This window comes from Mastomys coucha, unplaced genomic scaffold (genome assembly GCF_008632895.1).
Source record: "Mastomys coucha isolate ucsf_1 unplaced genomic scaffold, UCSF_Mcou_1 pScaffold1, whole genome shotgun sequence".
NCBI lineage: Eukaryota > Metazoa > Chordata > Mammalia > Rodentia > Muridae > Mastomys > Mastomys coucha.
In genome coordinates this window covers 31,690,967-31,706,191 of record NW_022196891.1, presented here as the reverse complement: position 1 = coordinate 31,706,191, position 15,225 = coordinate 31,690,967, and the positions used below count along the sequence as shown (strand labels likewise).

Genomic DNA, 15,225 nt, shown 5'->3' with positions numbered 1-15,225 from the left:
CCTCCTATACACCCACTTTAATTTCTCCCTCGGCAAGCTCTAGGTCTGGGCATTTACTGATGGGAAATCATTGCTTCCAGATCCAGCTTCCTCCAGGAAGTCCTTTCTGATGGTATGTCCATCCACAGGCTCTTGAGAACCCCCTAGCACTAGTGTTCTGAGTTCTGTCCAGAGTGGATCTGTAGTCCCCACCCCCACCCCAGACCCAGGGTTCCTAAGGTCCTGGAATCGTCCTTTCTCCTTTTTATACAAGGCATACACACTTCCTGTGTACTCAACAAGGGATTTACATTCCAGGACGCTGAGAACAAAGACCTTGGCCCTGGGAACCTTTCCACAGGGGTCTGGTCCAGCTAAGGTGCTGAGCCTGGCTGGAGTAGCACCCAGAGCCAGGGCTTCTTTTCTTATTTTCTCTTCTTTCCCAAACCACTCGCAACCCCCTTGCCACCTCAGGTGGACCTGGTTGTTACCTGATCTGAGGACCTTCCTGACTCCACAGAGCAGAGGAGGGAAGGAGGGAGGGGCCGGGGCATGGAGTGAGCCCAGCCCTTTGCTTTTCCTTGGAGGAGGCTGGAAGACAGGAATGCCTTTGGCTGGGAGACCCTGGCCAGAGATCAGAAGATCAAAGGCAGAGAAGATCAGGGGCGAGGCAGGTGGCACCACAGAGAGAAGCAGCAGCTGGTGCCTCCTAAGGGCAGGGCTGACCCAGAACGCCCTCCCCTGCCACCTTGCCATCTCTGCTTGCTCGCTGCTTTGCGGCTCGTTGCTTCTTTCTGATGGAGGTGTTGGTGTGTGTGTGTGTGTGTGTGTGTGTGTGTGTGTGTGTGTGTGTGTGTGAATGCCCCTGAAGGAAGGAACGCCTCTGGTGGGTAGAGTTGATACCCTCATGCACCTGGATTCTACCACTTAAACCCCACAGAGATTCGCTTAAGAGGGACTATCATTTAATCTTTCTTAGACCCCCCCAAAGTGGGGCACTCATAGGGTGAGTAACCTTAACACCATCAATCCGCTATTTAGTGTCGGTGCCAGGCCACAAAGTGCGGCTATCTGAGAACAGAGAACTTCATAGTGGATGGCCAAGAGCGCTAGTACAACGGTAGCGTGAGCGAGAGTGGTGCTCAATGCCAAGGACTGCTTGTTGGGCAGGAGTTTTGAACCGGTATCTTCCGTCTAGGCTTTCTACAAACGTGATGAACCAAATAGGCAAAAGGTTGAGGAAACGGGGGGGGGAGGCGAGTGGGGCTCCACTCACAGGGAAGGATACGCAGGCGGAGGCAACAGAACCAGAGTGGCTCAGCGTGGGCCGAATGGGCAAAGGTAGCGCACAGAAGGCCTTAGGGTCTGGATGGAGCTCAGAGCGCCGGAGCCGCTCGGCGGCGGGCGGGGCCACAGGGGCGGGGCCACAGGCGCTGTGCACGCAGGTGGGTCGGAGTGAGAGGTGGGGGGGAAGGGCGCCGAGCTCCAGAAAACGCCACAAGGTCCCGGGAAAGGAACCCCAAGATCTACGGCATGGGTGGCGCCCTCCTGGCTGTCCTTGTCTCCAGGTGCGCCCGGGCGCAACAGAACTAAAGCGCGTGGGTTCTCGCAGCAGCGGCTGTGTGATCTGGGGGGGCCCGAGCCGAGTGGCATTTCCCAGTATCCATTTCCTCCTTTAACGTGGGGACAATGCTCATTCCCTTGCCCTTAAAAAAAAAAGTCAAAGTGTCCGCGTTTTGGGTCGGAAGAGGGGAGGCTGATGCGGGGCGGGGATAGGGTGGGTACAGGAGGCAGCAGAGGCAGCTGTCTTTGGGCACTCCCGCCAGATTCAGACCCAGTTTGAACACGCTCGGTTGGCCCGCCCGGGAGGGTGTTGGTGCCGTAGTGCGGTGGTTCGGTGTGTGTGTGTGACGAGGGCGGCAGGGTGCAGCCAGGCGAAGGTTCTCCCCAACCGCCCACTGCGTCCGTCCGGGATTGCCACTATCCTGCTCCCCATCCACTACTGAAAGGCCAGACACCCCTCCTGTCCCGGATGGGGGAAGTCCGGTCTGGGCGAGCATAGCTAAGGACCATGGCTTGCGGGTCTTACATTAGTGTTTCACCCAGACATATCTCCCGGGAATAAGGAGCTCAGACAGTAGCCTCAGCTGTGTGACACCCCTTACCCCTCGCTGCTGCTACTGTTGCTGCAGCCTCTCTAGCTAGGATTTTTTTTGGGGGGGGGGGTTATTTTGTTTCGTTTTGTTTGTTTTTGACTCTGCTTAGCTCAAGTAGTTGAATCTGGTAGTAGAGTCAAGACACAGGGATTGCCCGGGCAATTCTTGATGTGGCTCTCTCTCTAAGCCTTAGGGTCTAAGGGGTTCCCGTTTGCAAGGACAGTTAGATTTTACACCCGTGCCAAGCACCTCAGCACAGAGCCATGATGGCCTTGTCATTGGAGCTAGAAATGAAAATAAGGGCCAGAGCAGGAGCTGGCAAGTTGCAGGGGACCCAGGTTTGCGGGTTATTCCTCAGATAGCAGCAGTGTTGTAGGGCTAGAAAATGCTTCCCTAATTAAGAGTGCTCGCTACTCTTCCAGAGGACCTGAGTTCAGTGCCCTGTCCCCTCCACTGCGTGTTTCATAACTGCCTGTACCACTCTCTCCTCTGACCTCTGAGGTCACCTACATAACCATCCCCCTACAGGCAGGCACACAACAGACAGAGAGAGAAAGAGAGAGAGAGAGAGAGGGAGAGAGAGAGAGAGAGAGAGAGAGAGAGAGGGAGAGAGGGAGAGAGGGAGAGAGGGAGAGAGAGACATACATATACAGACATACTTACACATATAGACACAGGCACATAGACACATACACAGTGACACACAACACACAGACACACATACACAGAGAAAGAGAGAGAGAGACCGACCGACACACACACACATAGAAACGCAGACACAGGCACAGGCACCTAGACACACATACACAGACACACATACAGACACAGCACACACACACAGAGACAGAAAGACAGACAGCAGACATAGACACAGGCACAAGCACACAGACACACGGGCACATACACATAAATAAGAACAAAACTTAAAAAAAGAAAACGGACCTCGAAGCTGGCGTGTGCGTGTGTGTGGCAAGGACAGAGAGTTGGGCTCTGTGGTGGAACTCCCAGACTGTTTAGGGAGAGCAGCCACAGGAATGTGCCATCGGAGGGTAGGAGATGACAGCTCCTAATCAAGGACAGGATCCTGTGGCTTGACCATGTGACTGCAGCCTCAGGGACCAGACTCAAAAAGCCACAGGGATTAGTCTGAGAAGCCCCATGACTAAAGTCCCAGCCTTAGGCCTGGTCACTTAAGCTTTAATTGTTCCCTCTGTTGCCATTGTCTCCTATAGATTGGCTCTGTAGGGACAGGGAACACACATTGCTGAGCTTCGTGGTTTTGTCACTGAGCACAGTGCCTGGATATTGCAGCCAGTTACAAATACTTTCTGTGAAGGCAGAGCTGCATGATTTAGCGGCTTGATCAGAGCTCTGGAGCTGGGGAAGTGGGCAGTGATTCTCACATGTGATGTCTGTTTGCTTACCATGCAGCAGGCCTTGCTTAAAGCTCTTTACCATCAAAGAAGGCAAGGCAGAGACGGGTGAAATCACTTACACAGTCTCAGGGCCAGGGAGAGATCGGTCTGGCTGCAGCAGGGCCATTGTTGACCCATGCAATGCCACACGACGACGGGCTGTTCTAGATCTCACAAGGAAGAAGGAGCCAAGAAGGGCAGTGTACAGGCACTGTGCAATCCTTAGACCATGCTTCAATGCTCCCAGGAAGGGTCACCCGACTCTGAGTACCGCTGGGAGCAGCTCCCTCTGCCTCTCCAAAGAGTCTCAGGGAAGAGCAAAGGGGGCAGAAGTCATACCTTGCGGTTGACTTTCTGTGGCACCTCTGTGTGGAATTTCAGGCCCTGTGGATGGGTCTAGCTTAGCAGCTTCCTGAGGCAGTGTTGGGTCAGCTCATTTGGGCTGGGCCTGGCTCCTTCCAAAGACATCGCCCCAAGGTTCTGAGGGTTAGAACCAGCCACAGGTTCCTTCTATTCATTCTTCTCAGGTGCTCAGGCCCCCAGCTTGCTGCTGCTGTGACATGGTATCTCTTTCTTCTCCAGAGAACCACCAGGTAGCCCAGGCTGTTCTGAAACTAACTCTGTAGTTCAGGCTAGCCTCAAACTCCCAGTCCTCTTACTTCTGACTCCCAAGGGCTGGAGTTATAGGAGTGTACAACGACCAAACCACCACCACCACCACAATAAAACAACAACTATAACAACCACCACCACCACAACAACAACCAAACAACCACCTCCTCCTCCACCACCACAACAACAACAACCAAACAACCACCTCCTCCTCCACCACCACCACCACAACAACAACTATAACAACCACCACCACCACCAAACCCTTTCTGTAATAAAAAAGGGGAGCCAGGGTATGGTGGTACACCAAACCATAGTTTCTCATATCTAGCAATTCTGAGAGAGAGGTATCTCCCCAGCTCTCTTCTGTCCTCGGCTTCCTATCTGTGCCACCAGACTTTGAGACGGCCCACGGAGGTGCTGGTGATGTGACAAGTAACATGGTTTTTTAACCACAAGCACAAATGAAACCGTGCGTGTGTGTGTGTGTGTGTGTGTGTGTGTGTGTGTGTGTGTGTGTTTCTATCTCACCTGAATTTTAGTAATGTCTCCTTCCCTTTATCCTAGCCACACCTTAGTTAATTAAGTCACCTGTTGATGATCTGGGTTCCCAGCTTTCTCCCTGGCATAATCTGATTCACACAAAGGTCTTCTTTTCCTGGTAATCTCCCCTTCTTCGCAGATACTCCAAACCCTTGCTAGCCCTCTGGCCTCTCTCTTCCTCGCCCTGCCCGCTCTGGTTTCCCCCATCAGGGGTCCTCCTGGCACTGTTAGGCAGGCTGGGAGGCATTGTTACCAAAGAGGGAGCCAAGAAAAGACAAAACAAAGCAAACAGGCCTTTATTTAAAAGCACGGCATCGTTCTCACATGGGATTTTGTGCAAAGCCCAAGAGAACAATCCGTGCTATTATGTGGATAGAGAGATACATTTTCCCCCGACAGAAGTAACTCGCTTGTTTGGCAATTTATGAAAACTGCAAATCCAAGAGAACTTGATGTTGCGTTGTGTGTCCAGGGTTTCAAAGAAGATGATGCCCAAGGAGATCTTCCTTCTCCGATAGGAGGTTCGTCTCGGGGAACAGACCACACCGAGGAGGAAACTGGAAACACACACTAGAAAGCCTGAGGTCTTTCTGGGCTTTGGAGCTCTTGGGGTGCTGCAGGAACTTGCAGCATGACCACAGGTAGCCTTGCTCCCAGATCTGTTTGCAGTGTAAATGTTAGCAGCAAGATAACCTGTCATAATGGGGCCTCTGCAGACACACGGGATGATGCCTTTAGTCTTTATTGTATCCATCACTTAAGGTGGGGCTGAAGATGGATCCCAGGTCCTTTATTGTCTTAGGCAGATGTGATAGGAGTCCCCTGCTTCCACTCTGGGGTTTCTAACATGCCCTATCTCACTCCTCACTGCCACCGTTCACTCCCTCACTGTCTCCCAGCATGGCGGAATGTCTGAATACTTCAGACTGGTCCTCAGAGAAGGGCCGTATTGAAGGGTAGGCGGCCTGCTGAATCCCACCAGGAGACCATGAGAAGGCTCAGGAGAAATGCTTTGTCCCATTGTGGGTCCCAGATGGTGCCTGTAAGTGTGGGTAGCACATATGTGGTCAGGGGACCAAGCACTGGGTAGACTATTTGTACAAGCTATAACATACTGTAGCCATGAGTGACCTCAGAGAAGGCTGCAAGCCACAGGACCTATGCTAAGGAAGAGCGCTGTCTCTCATTGGTTGTAACACAGTTATCTAGTTCGCTTTCTGTTTGATACTCTGTGTATGTGTGTGAGCATGTGTGTGCGTGTGTGTGTGTGTGTGTGCCACTAGGAATAAAACCAAGGGCCTGGGAAATGCAAGACAAGTGCTCTACTTCTGAGCAATATTCCCAGAGCTTCTTTCCCACCATACCCTAATTTGTGGTTTATTATAACTATTTTTAGTTAGCATACAAAGTAGCGAGTCTTACTGTGACTTTTTTCTTTCTTTTTTATTTTTTGAAACAGGGTTTCTCTGTGGGCTGTCCTAGAATTCACTCTGTAGACCAGGCTGGCCTTGAACTCACAGAGATCCGACTGCCTCTGCCTCCTGAGTGCTGGAATCAAAGGCGTACACTACTACCATGCCTGACTCTTACTGTGATACACATACACAGACACTCATACTTTGTCCATGCTCAGTGACCCTCTCTTCATTACTATGGTAATCCCACCTCCTTGTGAGACCCTCTTCTCTCCCAATAATCCCCTTTCTGTGTCCAATGGCACATTTACTTGAAACCTTATCAAACACCTCTGTTTGCCAGGTGCCTTCGTAAGCCTGAAGACTGTACAGATTAAACCCTTGCCTCGAAGAAGTGTGTAGTAAGCTAGGTGTGTTGGTACCCACCTCTAATCTAAGCCCACAAGAATCTGAGGGGGGAATATTGCCAGTTCAAGCCAGTGTGACCACATATAACTCAAAAAAGTGTGATGAGAAGTGTCTTTATGTATTAATTATAATACATAATTATAATTTAGCTCAATAACTATGATATTAAATAAGGGCATATTTATTAAGCACTGTTTTACATTGTTAACTCTGGTAACTTCATATCACAACTCTTGTCAGGTGACTACTATACTATTATTATCCCATTTTTACAAATGGGAGAAAAGAAACTTAGAGGCAGGAAGTGACAGGACCAACCAGGGTCACACAGTCAATTAATATGCCCAGTCAATGTTAAATAAATGCATTATGGTGTTGAGTATGTGGCTGACTGGGTGGCTATGCACAAAGTATCACAGAGACTTCCGTGGCCCAGCTCTGCCTCTAAAGAGATAACTATGGGACACAGGCATGGCCAGGGATAGGTTCACACCACCCTATGACTTGAGTCTGTCTGTCTGTCTGTCTGCACACACATGCTCACACACACACCCCATGGCTATGGGTGGGATGCTATGTTAATTAGTTTGACTGTGGTTCTTATTTCACATTACAAATGTGTATCAAATCAGCAAGTTGCATAAATGAATAGAATATATTATATAATAAATGTTTACAATATATACACTATATAGTATATATTGATATATACAATAATAATAACCCAACATAACTGCAGAGATGGACAACTTGAGTTCTTAGCCCAAAAAGGGCTCTGTGTTGTCAACCTCTCCTCCAATGTGGGGTGTCCTTTCACCTGTACCCCAGCAGAATCCACCGCTTGTCCATCATTGGGTTTTCCTCCCATAGGGAGAACTCAAGCAGATTATAGTCTCCCTGGGTCCTTAGGTCTCAGCCAGCTCCTGGAGAGCATCTCCAGGTGCCCACCCCCTCCAGCCTGGTTTCCAAGCATCCTCCCTCTTATCAAACCTGTTCCCTGTCTCCATGGTGACACTGCCTCACCCAGCTTCCTTGGGTGGTCTGGTTGCCTCACAGGCTAAAGCTTTGAGAACATTTTCCTAATGTGCAGCCAGAAGCTTCCACTTCCTGTGCCCAGGGCTACCCCTTTCATGGTGCCACACCCTTCACTTGAGCAGCCTCTCTGTCAACATCCCCCATCCCTCCCACCACACCATGCTGTGTCCAGCCGAGAGCACACATAGCCCCTCTGGGCATCCCAAGGCCTACTGGGAAGAAAGTTTCAGGGTGAGACTGTTGGCCATCCTCCACACCCTTTGGCTGACAACAGTTGAGGGAGGGTGCTGGGAAATTGAGGGGACCCAGAGCAGCAGAACTGGGCTGGAGGGGGCGGACACCTAGAGACGCTCCTCCAGGAGTTGGCTGAAACCCAGAACCCAGGGAGGTGTAAAATGAAAAGTTATTAAGAATTTTAGAATGCCTATAAGCAGAGAATCAAGCCTAGGCTCTCCAGAGTGTGGGGCCCCATGCAACTGGACAGTCCCCATGCCCCGAACTTAGCCCTGGAGAGCTATATGTGTGTGTGTGTGTTGTGGTATATATGCTATAATGTATAATGTATAATGCAGTATACATGTGACATGGTGTGAGTATGGTATGTATGGTATATATGGTCAATGTATGTGTTTTGTGTATGTGAGTGTATGGTATGGCATGCATGTTACATGTGTGCACACGGCATGGTATGTGGTGTTGGTGATGTGTACTGTATATGATGTGTACATGTGTAGTATGTGGTCTGTGTAGTGTAGTGTGTGTGGTATGCAGTATTGTGTAGTATGTGTGGTATGTAATGGTGTTTATGGGTGTGGAGTACATGTGATGTATATCATATGATGTAGTGTGTTCATGGGATGGTGATGTTCATAGGTGACATTCATAGGATGACAGTGGTTGAGCAGCTAGACCCCAAAACTGTGTTGCCAGACACTAGATTCTACCAGAATCAGACAAGTTAGATGGGGAACAGAGGCCAAGAGGAGTCGGGCTTGTCCAAAGTCACACAGCCAGAGGGAGACCCGGGGAAGCTACCTTCTTCCCCCAAAGGGCCTCTGCCTTTCTGATAGGTAGATGCCCCAGGATACTTTGTAACCTTTGCTTAGCCAGAGCTCCAACATGCAAAGTGCTGATGGAAGAAGTATCCACCTGCAGGACACATGGATGCCCAAGCTCTGAAAGACAACATAGGAAGGTACATCCAAGCACTGTCTTATCTCAGAACAAGATAAGACGTGGATGACCCAATAGAGCCACAACCGAACCTTCAGTACCCAAGGGTCCAGGTACCCTCCATTTTCCCTCAACCCCAGGCATGCCAGAAACATCGGAGCTGTGTCTCCTGGGTTCACAGCTGGTCTCCTCCGACACACAGGCATAGGTCAGAGCTTTGGACTCCACCGGAGTGTCTGCCCGTCATTCCTTCCTTCTATTCACTGAAACGACCCAGAGCCACCGCCTTGGACCTCTGGCGGCAGTGTGGAGGGCCAGGGCTTGGTCTCCCTTCCCCAATCCTTGCAGTCTTTTACCTTTCCCATTCTCCTGGCACCAGCCTCACCCCCTTCCCCCAACCAGACACCATTTGAAATCCATCCTCTGGCCCCACCCGGCCTTTCTATAGCACCTGGGTTGGGCGCTTTTCTGGAGCAGAATGTGTGGAGAGGGAGTAGGTGGGTGGGGGTGCAGCCCCCTCCTCCCCAGGGAGAACAATGAAGCCGCTGGCCTTGGTGGAAAGGTGGAGGGAGTGGGTGGGGGGCATGGAGCTGCATCAGAGCCTCTGAGTGCGGCCCCTGGGGGGACAGCTGAGTGATGAGGCCTGAGTCACATGCCCTGTATGCTCCTTGAACTCCAGCTCCCCTGCCTGTCAGGACACATCCAGAAATGCACAGGGTAAATATTTAGAGGTAATCGTATTTTTTTTTTTTTTTTTTTTTTTTTTTTTTTTTTTTTTGGTGGCACCTTGCACCTCCTCCTTACTGAGGATGAGCCAGGCCTGGGATTCGAGGGTGAGGAATCCAGGTAGACTCAGGATTGCCTCTGTTAGCATCGATTCAGAACTGGGGGAACATGAGGGTTGAACCCAGGCTAACATCCACCAAGGAGCCCTTTTAGTTCCACTGACCCGGCCTTTGCTGGTGACCAGGGTGCCTCCTGCAGCTGTCACGGAGCCCATCCATCCTAGCCCTTCAGTCAGATGCCCTTCCATCTCCATGGGAGAGTGGAGAGGGAGGACAGTCAAGAGCAGTCCATGTTGCGCATGCCATTTTTCTTGGCTTTACCCTGCATGGAATATCTGCCTTGGAAGACAAGAACTTGGAGCCCAAGCTTTATCAAAGATAAAACATTTGAGACTAAACAGTCTTTTTATAGACTGGAGCTGGGCTCTCTCGGAGCCTGTCCCGCACAGTTCCCAGCCTGCCTCTCTGAGCATGCATGGAACACAAACCTGTTTCTAGGCACACGGAATGGAGTAGGTTTGAGGGTGAATTGTACTTCTGGGGAAAGGAGGAACTTCAGGCAGGCCTAAGCTGCCCAGTAATTTGGTCCACCTCTGTAGCCCTAGGGAGCAGCACACCATGGGAGACAAGAGTCAGCTGGTAGGGGTTTGAGGCAGGATGGAGCCCCAATGTGTCAGGCATCTGTCTGTAACATCACCACTCACTCAGGCACAAACAGAAGAAAATGTTAACATTTTAGGCAGTACCCACAAATCAAGCCATCGGCTCTCCCCTGCCAGGTCTCTAGAGCTCAGACTGTTGGTACATAAGACACCAAGGGGAGAGTGGAAGGAAGAAGGCAAATACGTATTAACTATGTACTATTTACCAGGCAGTCTGTAAACATTAGCTCACCTAATCCGCACAAAGACCTTACCTATTATTAATCCTTTTTTTTTTTAAATGGATGAGGAAATGGAGGGTCACTGTGGTCAAGGTGGGTAACCAGAGGAGACATTTGATTTTGGGGCTCTTTGACTTTTGTGTGCGTTGGGGGAGGGGAGTGTCGGGAATATAGAACTAAGTTTGGGAGTTGATCCTCTCCTTCCACCATGTGGTTCAGGGGATGAGCCTAGGTCATCAGCCTCAGCAGGAGGTCCCTTTATCCTTGGAGAAAAGTCGCTGGCCCCTTTTTTTTTGTTTGCCTGGATGTCAAATAGCAGTTCTGCTGGGATTATGGTAAGGTTTAAATGGGATTATTTGGATAAAGGCTAGTTAGTGCCTAGTATTAGGTTGGTCTTCAGTAATGTTGATGGAATTAAAGTGATGGCTTTGTGTGCAGAGCATCTCAGGGAACAGTAACACAAGTTCTTCTGGATAATACAGGCACGTTAGAATGCTTTAGATGGTGAATATTCAGAGACCAGCTCTGCACATCCAGATAGAAACTCAGGTACCTGGACATCTTTGGGAGAAGTTCCAAGAAGTCAAGAAAGGCAGAGGTCTGGGGAAGCAGAGCCAAGACGAGAAGGCTGGCAGGGACCTCGGCCTGCAGTGAAGCCCACCATTACTGAGCGGGACAACACATGTGGCTGGGGAAGAACCTGGCTTCAGCACCATCAGAGCCTGCTGCACAAGTAGTGATCCTAGGTCTCAGAGGGAAGACTGTTTCACTAGGGACCTTGCCTTCCTGCTCTGAAATTTTATGCTTCCTCCTCTTCCTTTTCTTCTTCCTCCTCTTCTACCTCCTCTTCCTCCTCCTCCTCTCCCTCCTCCTCCTTTTTCTTACCTCTCAACCTGGCTAACCTATAGCTAGCCTTGGGAGAACCTGCCAAAGGAATTACGAAAAGCAGAAGGAGCAGCAGAGGGGACCAGAAAGTGCTCCGTTAGATTTGCTCCTAAGAGTTACATGTGGCTGCTGTTGCCAGACAGCCGGTGGGGTCCGGGTGGCACGGTGGGAAGGCAGAGGAACAGTGGGAAACCCCGGGGTTCCCCTAAACAGGGCTGTCACTGATCATCACAGATAGCACAGATGGGTAACCAACAGCCTGCTCTCCGCTTTCTCTCCACCCAGAGACCTCAGTATGAACAACCTCACAGAGCTTCGGCCGGGTCTCTTCCACCGCCTGCGCTTCCTGGAGGAGCTGTGAGTTGATGGGTGGGCAAGTGTCGGGGCATATGGGCAGGTGGAAGGTGGGTGGGTGGGTGGAAGTCTCTGGTCAGCAGCTGTAGGGACCTGGGCTCTCCAGAGCAGGCTGGAACTCAAGGGAGAAAGCAGGGCTCGGGAAACAGGTGTCTAGTTGAGACCTGATACGTGGGAAAATTCCAGAGTCCCAGTGTTAAGCCACGAGGCATTGGAGGTGTGAGCCAGTGCTCTCTGCGGCTCTTTCCCCTGCTCCTTATTTTAATTAAATTAATTAGTTTGTTTATTAAGATAAGGTCTCACTATATAGTTCAGAGTAGCCTGAAGTTCATGATTGTAGCTCAGACTGGTCTGGAACTTAGCGCTTGTCTTGCCTCAGCCTCTTGAGGGCTGGGATTTCAGGCATGAGTCACCATACTTAGTATAGCTTTCCTTCTTTAAAAAAAATTTTTTTTTCTAAATTTTATGTGTATGGGTGGCTTCATGTATCTCTGTGCACACCATGCATGCCTGTTGTCCTAGGAGCCAGAAGAGAGCATCAAAGCCCTTGAAACTGAAGTTACAGATGGTTGTGAGAGCTGCCCAATGGGTGCAAGGAATTGAACCCACTAGTGTCTGGAGGACTAGGCCGTCCATGTTCATAGGTGCTGACTCATTTCTCCGGGGCATAGCTTTCACTCATGATCCCACCTTTCCCTGGAAATCACCTTTGAACTTTTATCCCTAATATAAAGGTTCTCTGCCTGCAGGAGGGAAAGTTCTATGTGGGCGGGGCTGGTGGTGGGCCGAGGAGCTGGTTTTTAAGGGCAGCTGAGGTCATTCTGAGGTGGGCGTGGCACTGCTGGGATGGCAACCTAAAGCAGAGCTAAGGCCTTTAGGAAGCCCGGCTCTCCATACCCCACTCCCCAAGAAGGGGCTGGACCTGTTTAAAAGGCCCCATCTAAAGGAGTGATCCACCACCTAGGCCCCCATCACAGAACCCAGGGTGGAGACCCCAACTCTCCTCTTGTAAAACAACAAGTGTCAAATAAAAGGCAGTGCCCCCTCAATGGTGGAGATTAACAAGGCCTCAGGCACACTGGCTCTGTCACTGAGCTTCAGTCCTCCTCATGGAAGCTCGCTGTGGTGGGACATGCCTCCAGTTCTTGCCCAGGGGAGGCTGAGGCAGGAGGGTTGTGAACACCAGGTCATCCCGGACTACCTAGTGAGGCCCTGTCTAAAACCAACAGCGACAAAACCCCCATCAACATCAACAACAAAACAACACGCACACACAAACCAAGCCTCAGTTTTCATTATCTGAAATTCGGGGGTAGTACGGGTTGAGCATTCTCAATCCAAAAATCTGAAATCTTTTTGAGACAGGGTCTTAGTATGTAGCCCAGGCTAGACTAGAAGCCTCGATGCAGCCAAAGGTGGCTTTGAATTCATATTTTGCCTCACGCTTCCAAGTACTTGGATTATAGGTATGTTGTACTACCATACCTACATTTAAAATCTGAACCATTCTGTGCATGGGTAGGCCACCATGGTGGGCAGTTCTGCACCTGACTTCATGTGACAAGCACAGGAACACTGAAATATTGTAGAAGTCAAGGATCGTAGCTCACTATTGGGGTAATCATTTCCAGCATGTTTGAGATGCGAGCCTCCATCCTCAGTACCCCACCCAGGAAACTACCTCAGCTCCATGTTTATAAAGCAATCACATTTTGGTCTAGTTGGTGAGATGCTCAGGGGGCTAGGCCCTTACTGCCAAGCCAGACAACCTAAATTCAATGGGGAGAATCTTAGGTTGTCGTTTGACTCACCCATGTGGGTCATGGCACATACTCAGCCACATACATACACACACACCAAATAAGTAAATGTGAAATCAAATAAAATCCAGTGAATTTATGTTTAAACTTGGACCCATCCCCAAGACAGCTCATTATCTAGATGCAAATATTTGGAGATCTGAAGAATCTGAAGGCCAAACACCCCTAGCTCTGAACATTTTAAATACGGATGCTCACCGTCTCCTGCCCCTCCCAGGATTAAGGGTGAAAGTGGAGCTGATGCCTGGAGGTGAACAGTGAACCACAGAGCTCAGGAAATGCCAGCGCTGCCACCACCCTCCCTACTGTACTCCAGGCCCTTCACCTCACCCCCTTCATGGGTTCCCTGGTAACACCTCTGACCTCTGTCTTTGATTCACAGGCGGCTCTCCGGGAACCACCTCTCTCACATCCCGGGACAGGCGTTCTCTGGCCTCCACAGCCTCAAAATTCTGTAAGTAGAGACTAACCCTTTCACATGAAGAAGTGGCACTGAGAATGGTGGTCAGGGGAGGGGGGATTGTCACTCAGAGTCTGGCGCTGGTCCTGGTTTCCTTATCTCCATTCCTCATGTCTCTCATTATTTCTATTTCTTTTCTTTCCCTCATCTGATGTGTAAACAAAGATTAAGAGGAACCCAACGTGCCTGGCAGCCCTTCAGGGAAGAGGCGACTCTGTTTATAAATGGTGATTGTTGCAGGGCTCCATTGGGGTTTATTTTACTTTTTACATTTATTATTTATTTATGTGAGTGTGTGTTGCGTGAGTGTGGAGGACAGGGGACAGGGACAGGAGTTGGTTCTCTCCTTCTACCACGTGGGTCCCGAGGACAGAGCTCAGGTCATCTATCAGGCCTGGCAGCAGGTGCCCTTCCTCACTGATCACATCATTGCTCCTTTGTTATAAGTTTTGAGGGCTGGGGATGTAGCTCAGTTGGTAGAGTGTTTGTTTAACATATAGGAGGCTCTGGGTTAGGTCCCCAGCATGGTAGAAGTGGGGCATGATGGTGCATGCCTATAATCCCAGAACTCGAGATGAGGAAGAAATCCAGAGGATCAGATGGCTTCATCCATTAAGCACTTGCCTGAGTTGAATCCCCAGCCCCGTTATAAAACCAAGTGTGATGGCTTATGCTTCTAAGTCCAGCACTTAGAGGGTTGAGAAAGGTGGACCCTTGGGCTTAGTTGCAAGCCAGCTTAGCCAAAGGGGTGAACCTGGTTCCAGTGAGAGACCTGGTCTCCAAAAAACAAACAACACCCGCCCCAAACAAACAAACCAAATCAAACCAAACGACAAAACAAAACAAACAAACACAAACAAGTCTAATTGAGGCACATGCACACACACAAATGAATTTCAGCATCATTCTCAACTACATAGTTTGAAAACTTTGTAAAACCCAGTACTTTAAAATTCTTTTTAGTTAAGATATAAGATAATGGGCTTTCTTTTTACTTTTCTCTGTGCTAAGATCATTCTAATGTCCTTACTAAGGAGCTAGCTATCTCAAGACACTAGCAAATGGGAAAGCAGTATTCACTATGACATTTTATCCATACATGTCATACTTTGCTCAGGCTTACTGCCCCCATTCTTCCCATCTTTCAGTTTCTCCACTGATTTGTTTTGTAGACCTGGCTGACCTGCATCTCAACAACTCAATAAATAGACAAGGATACCCTCAAATTTATATTGTTTCCCCTTGCCTTCTGCCCCTGTAAGCCTAACCCAATCCAGCTTTTTTTCTTTTCTTTTTTCCTTT

The 15,225-nt window shown here is 49.7% G+C and overlaps 1 protein-coding gene across 1 annotated transcript in view; it reads left to right on the top strand.

Annotated features, from left to right (window-relative positions):
- The window catches only part of Lgr6 (leucine rich repeat containing G protein-coupled receptor 6), a 125,934-nt gene that overhangs the window by 18,578 nt on the left and 92,131 nt on the right, over positions 1-15,225 (top strand). Inside the window, exons 2-3 of the mRNA XM_031383595.1 lie at positions 11,575-11,646; positions 13,846-13,917. Coding sequence (XP_031239455.1) covers positions 11,575-11,646; positions 13,846-13,917 — 144 coding nt within the window. The remainder of the gene's footprint in view (positions 1-11,574; positions 11,647-13,845; positions 13,918-15,225) is intronic.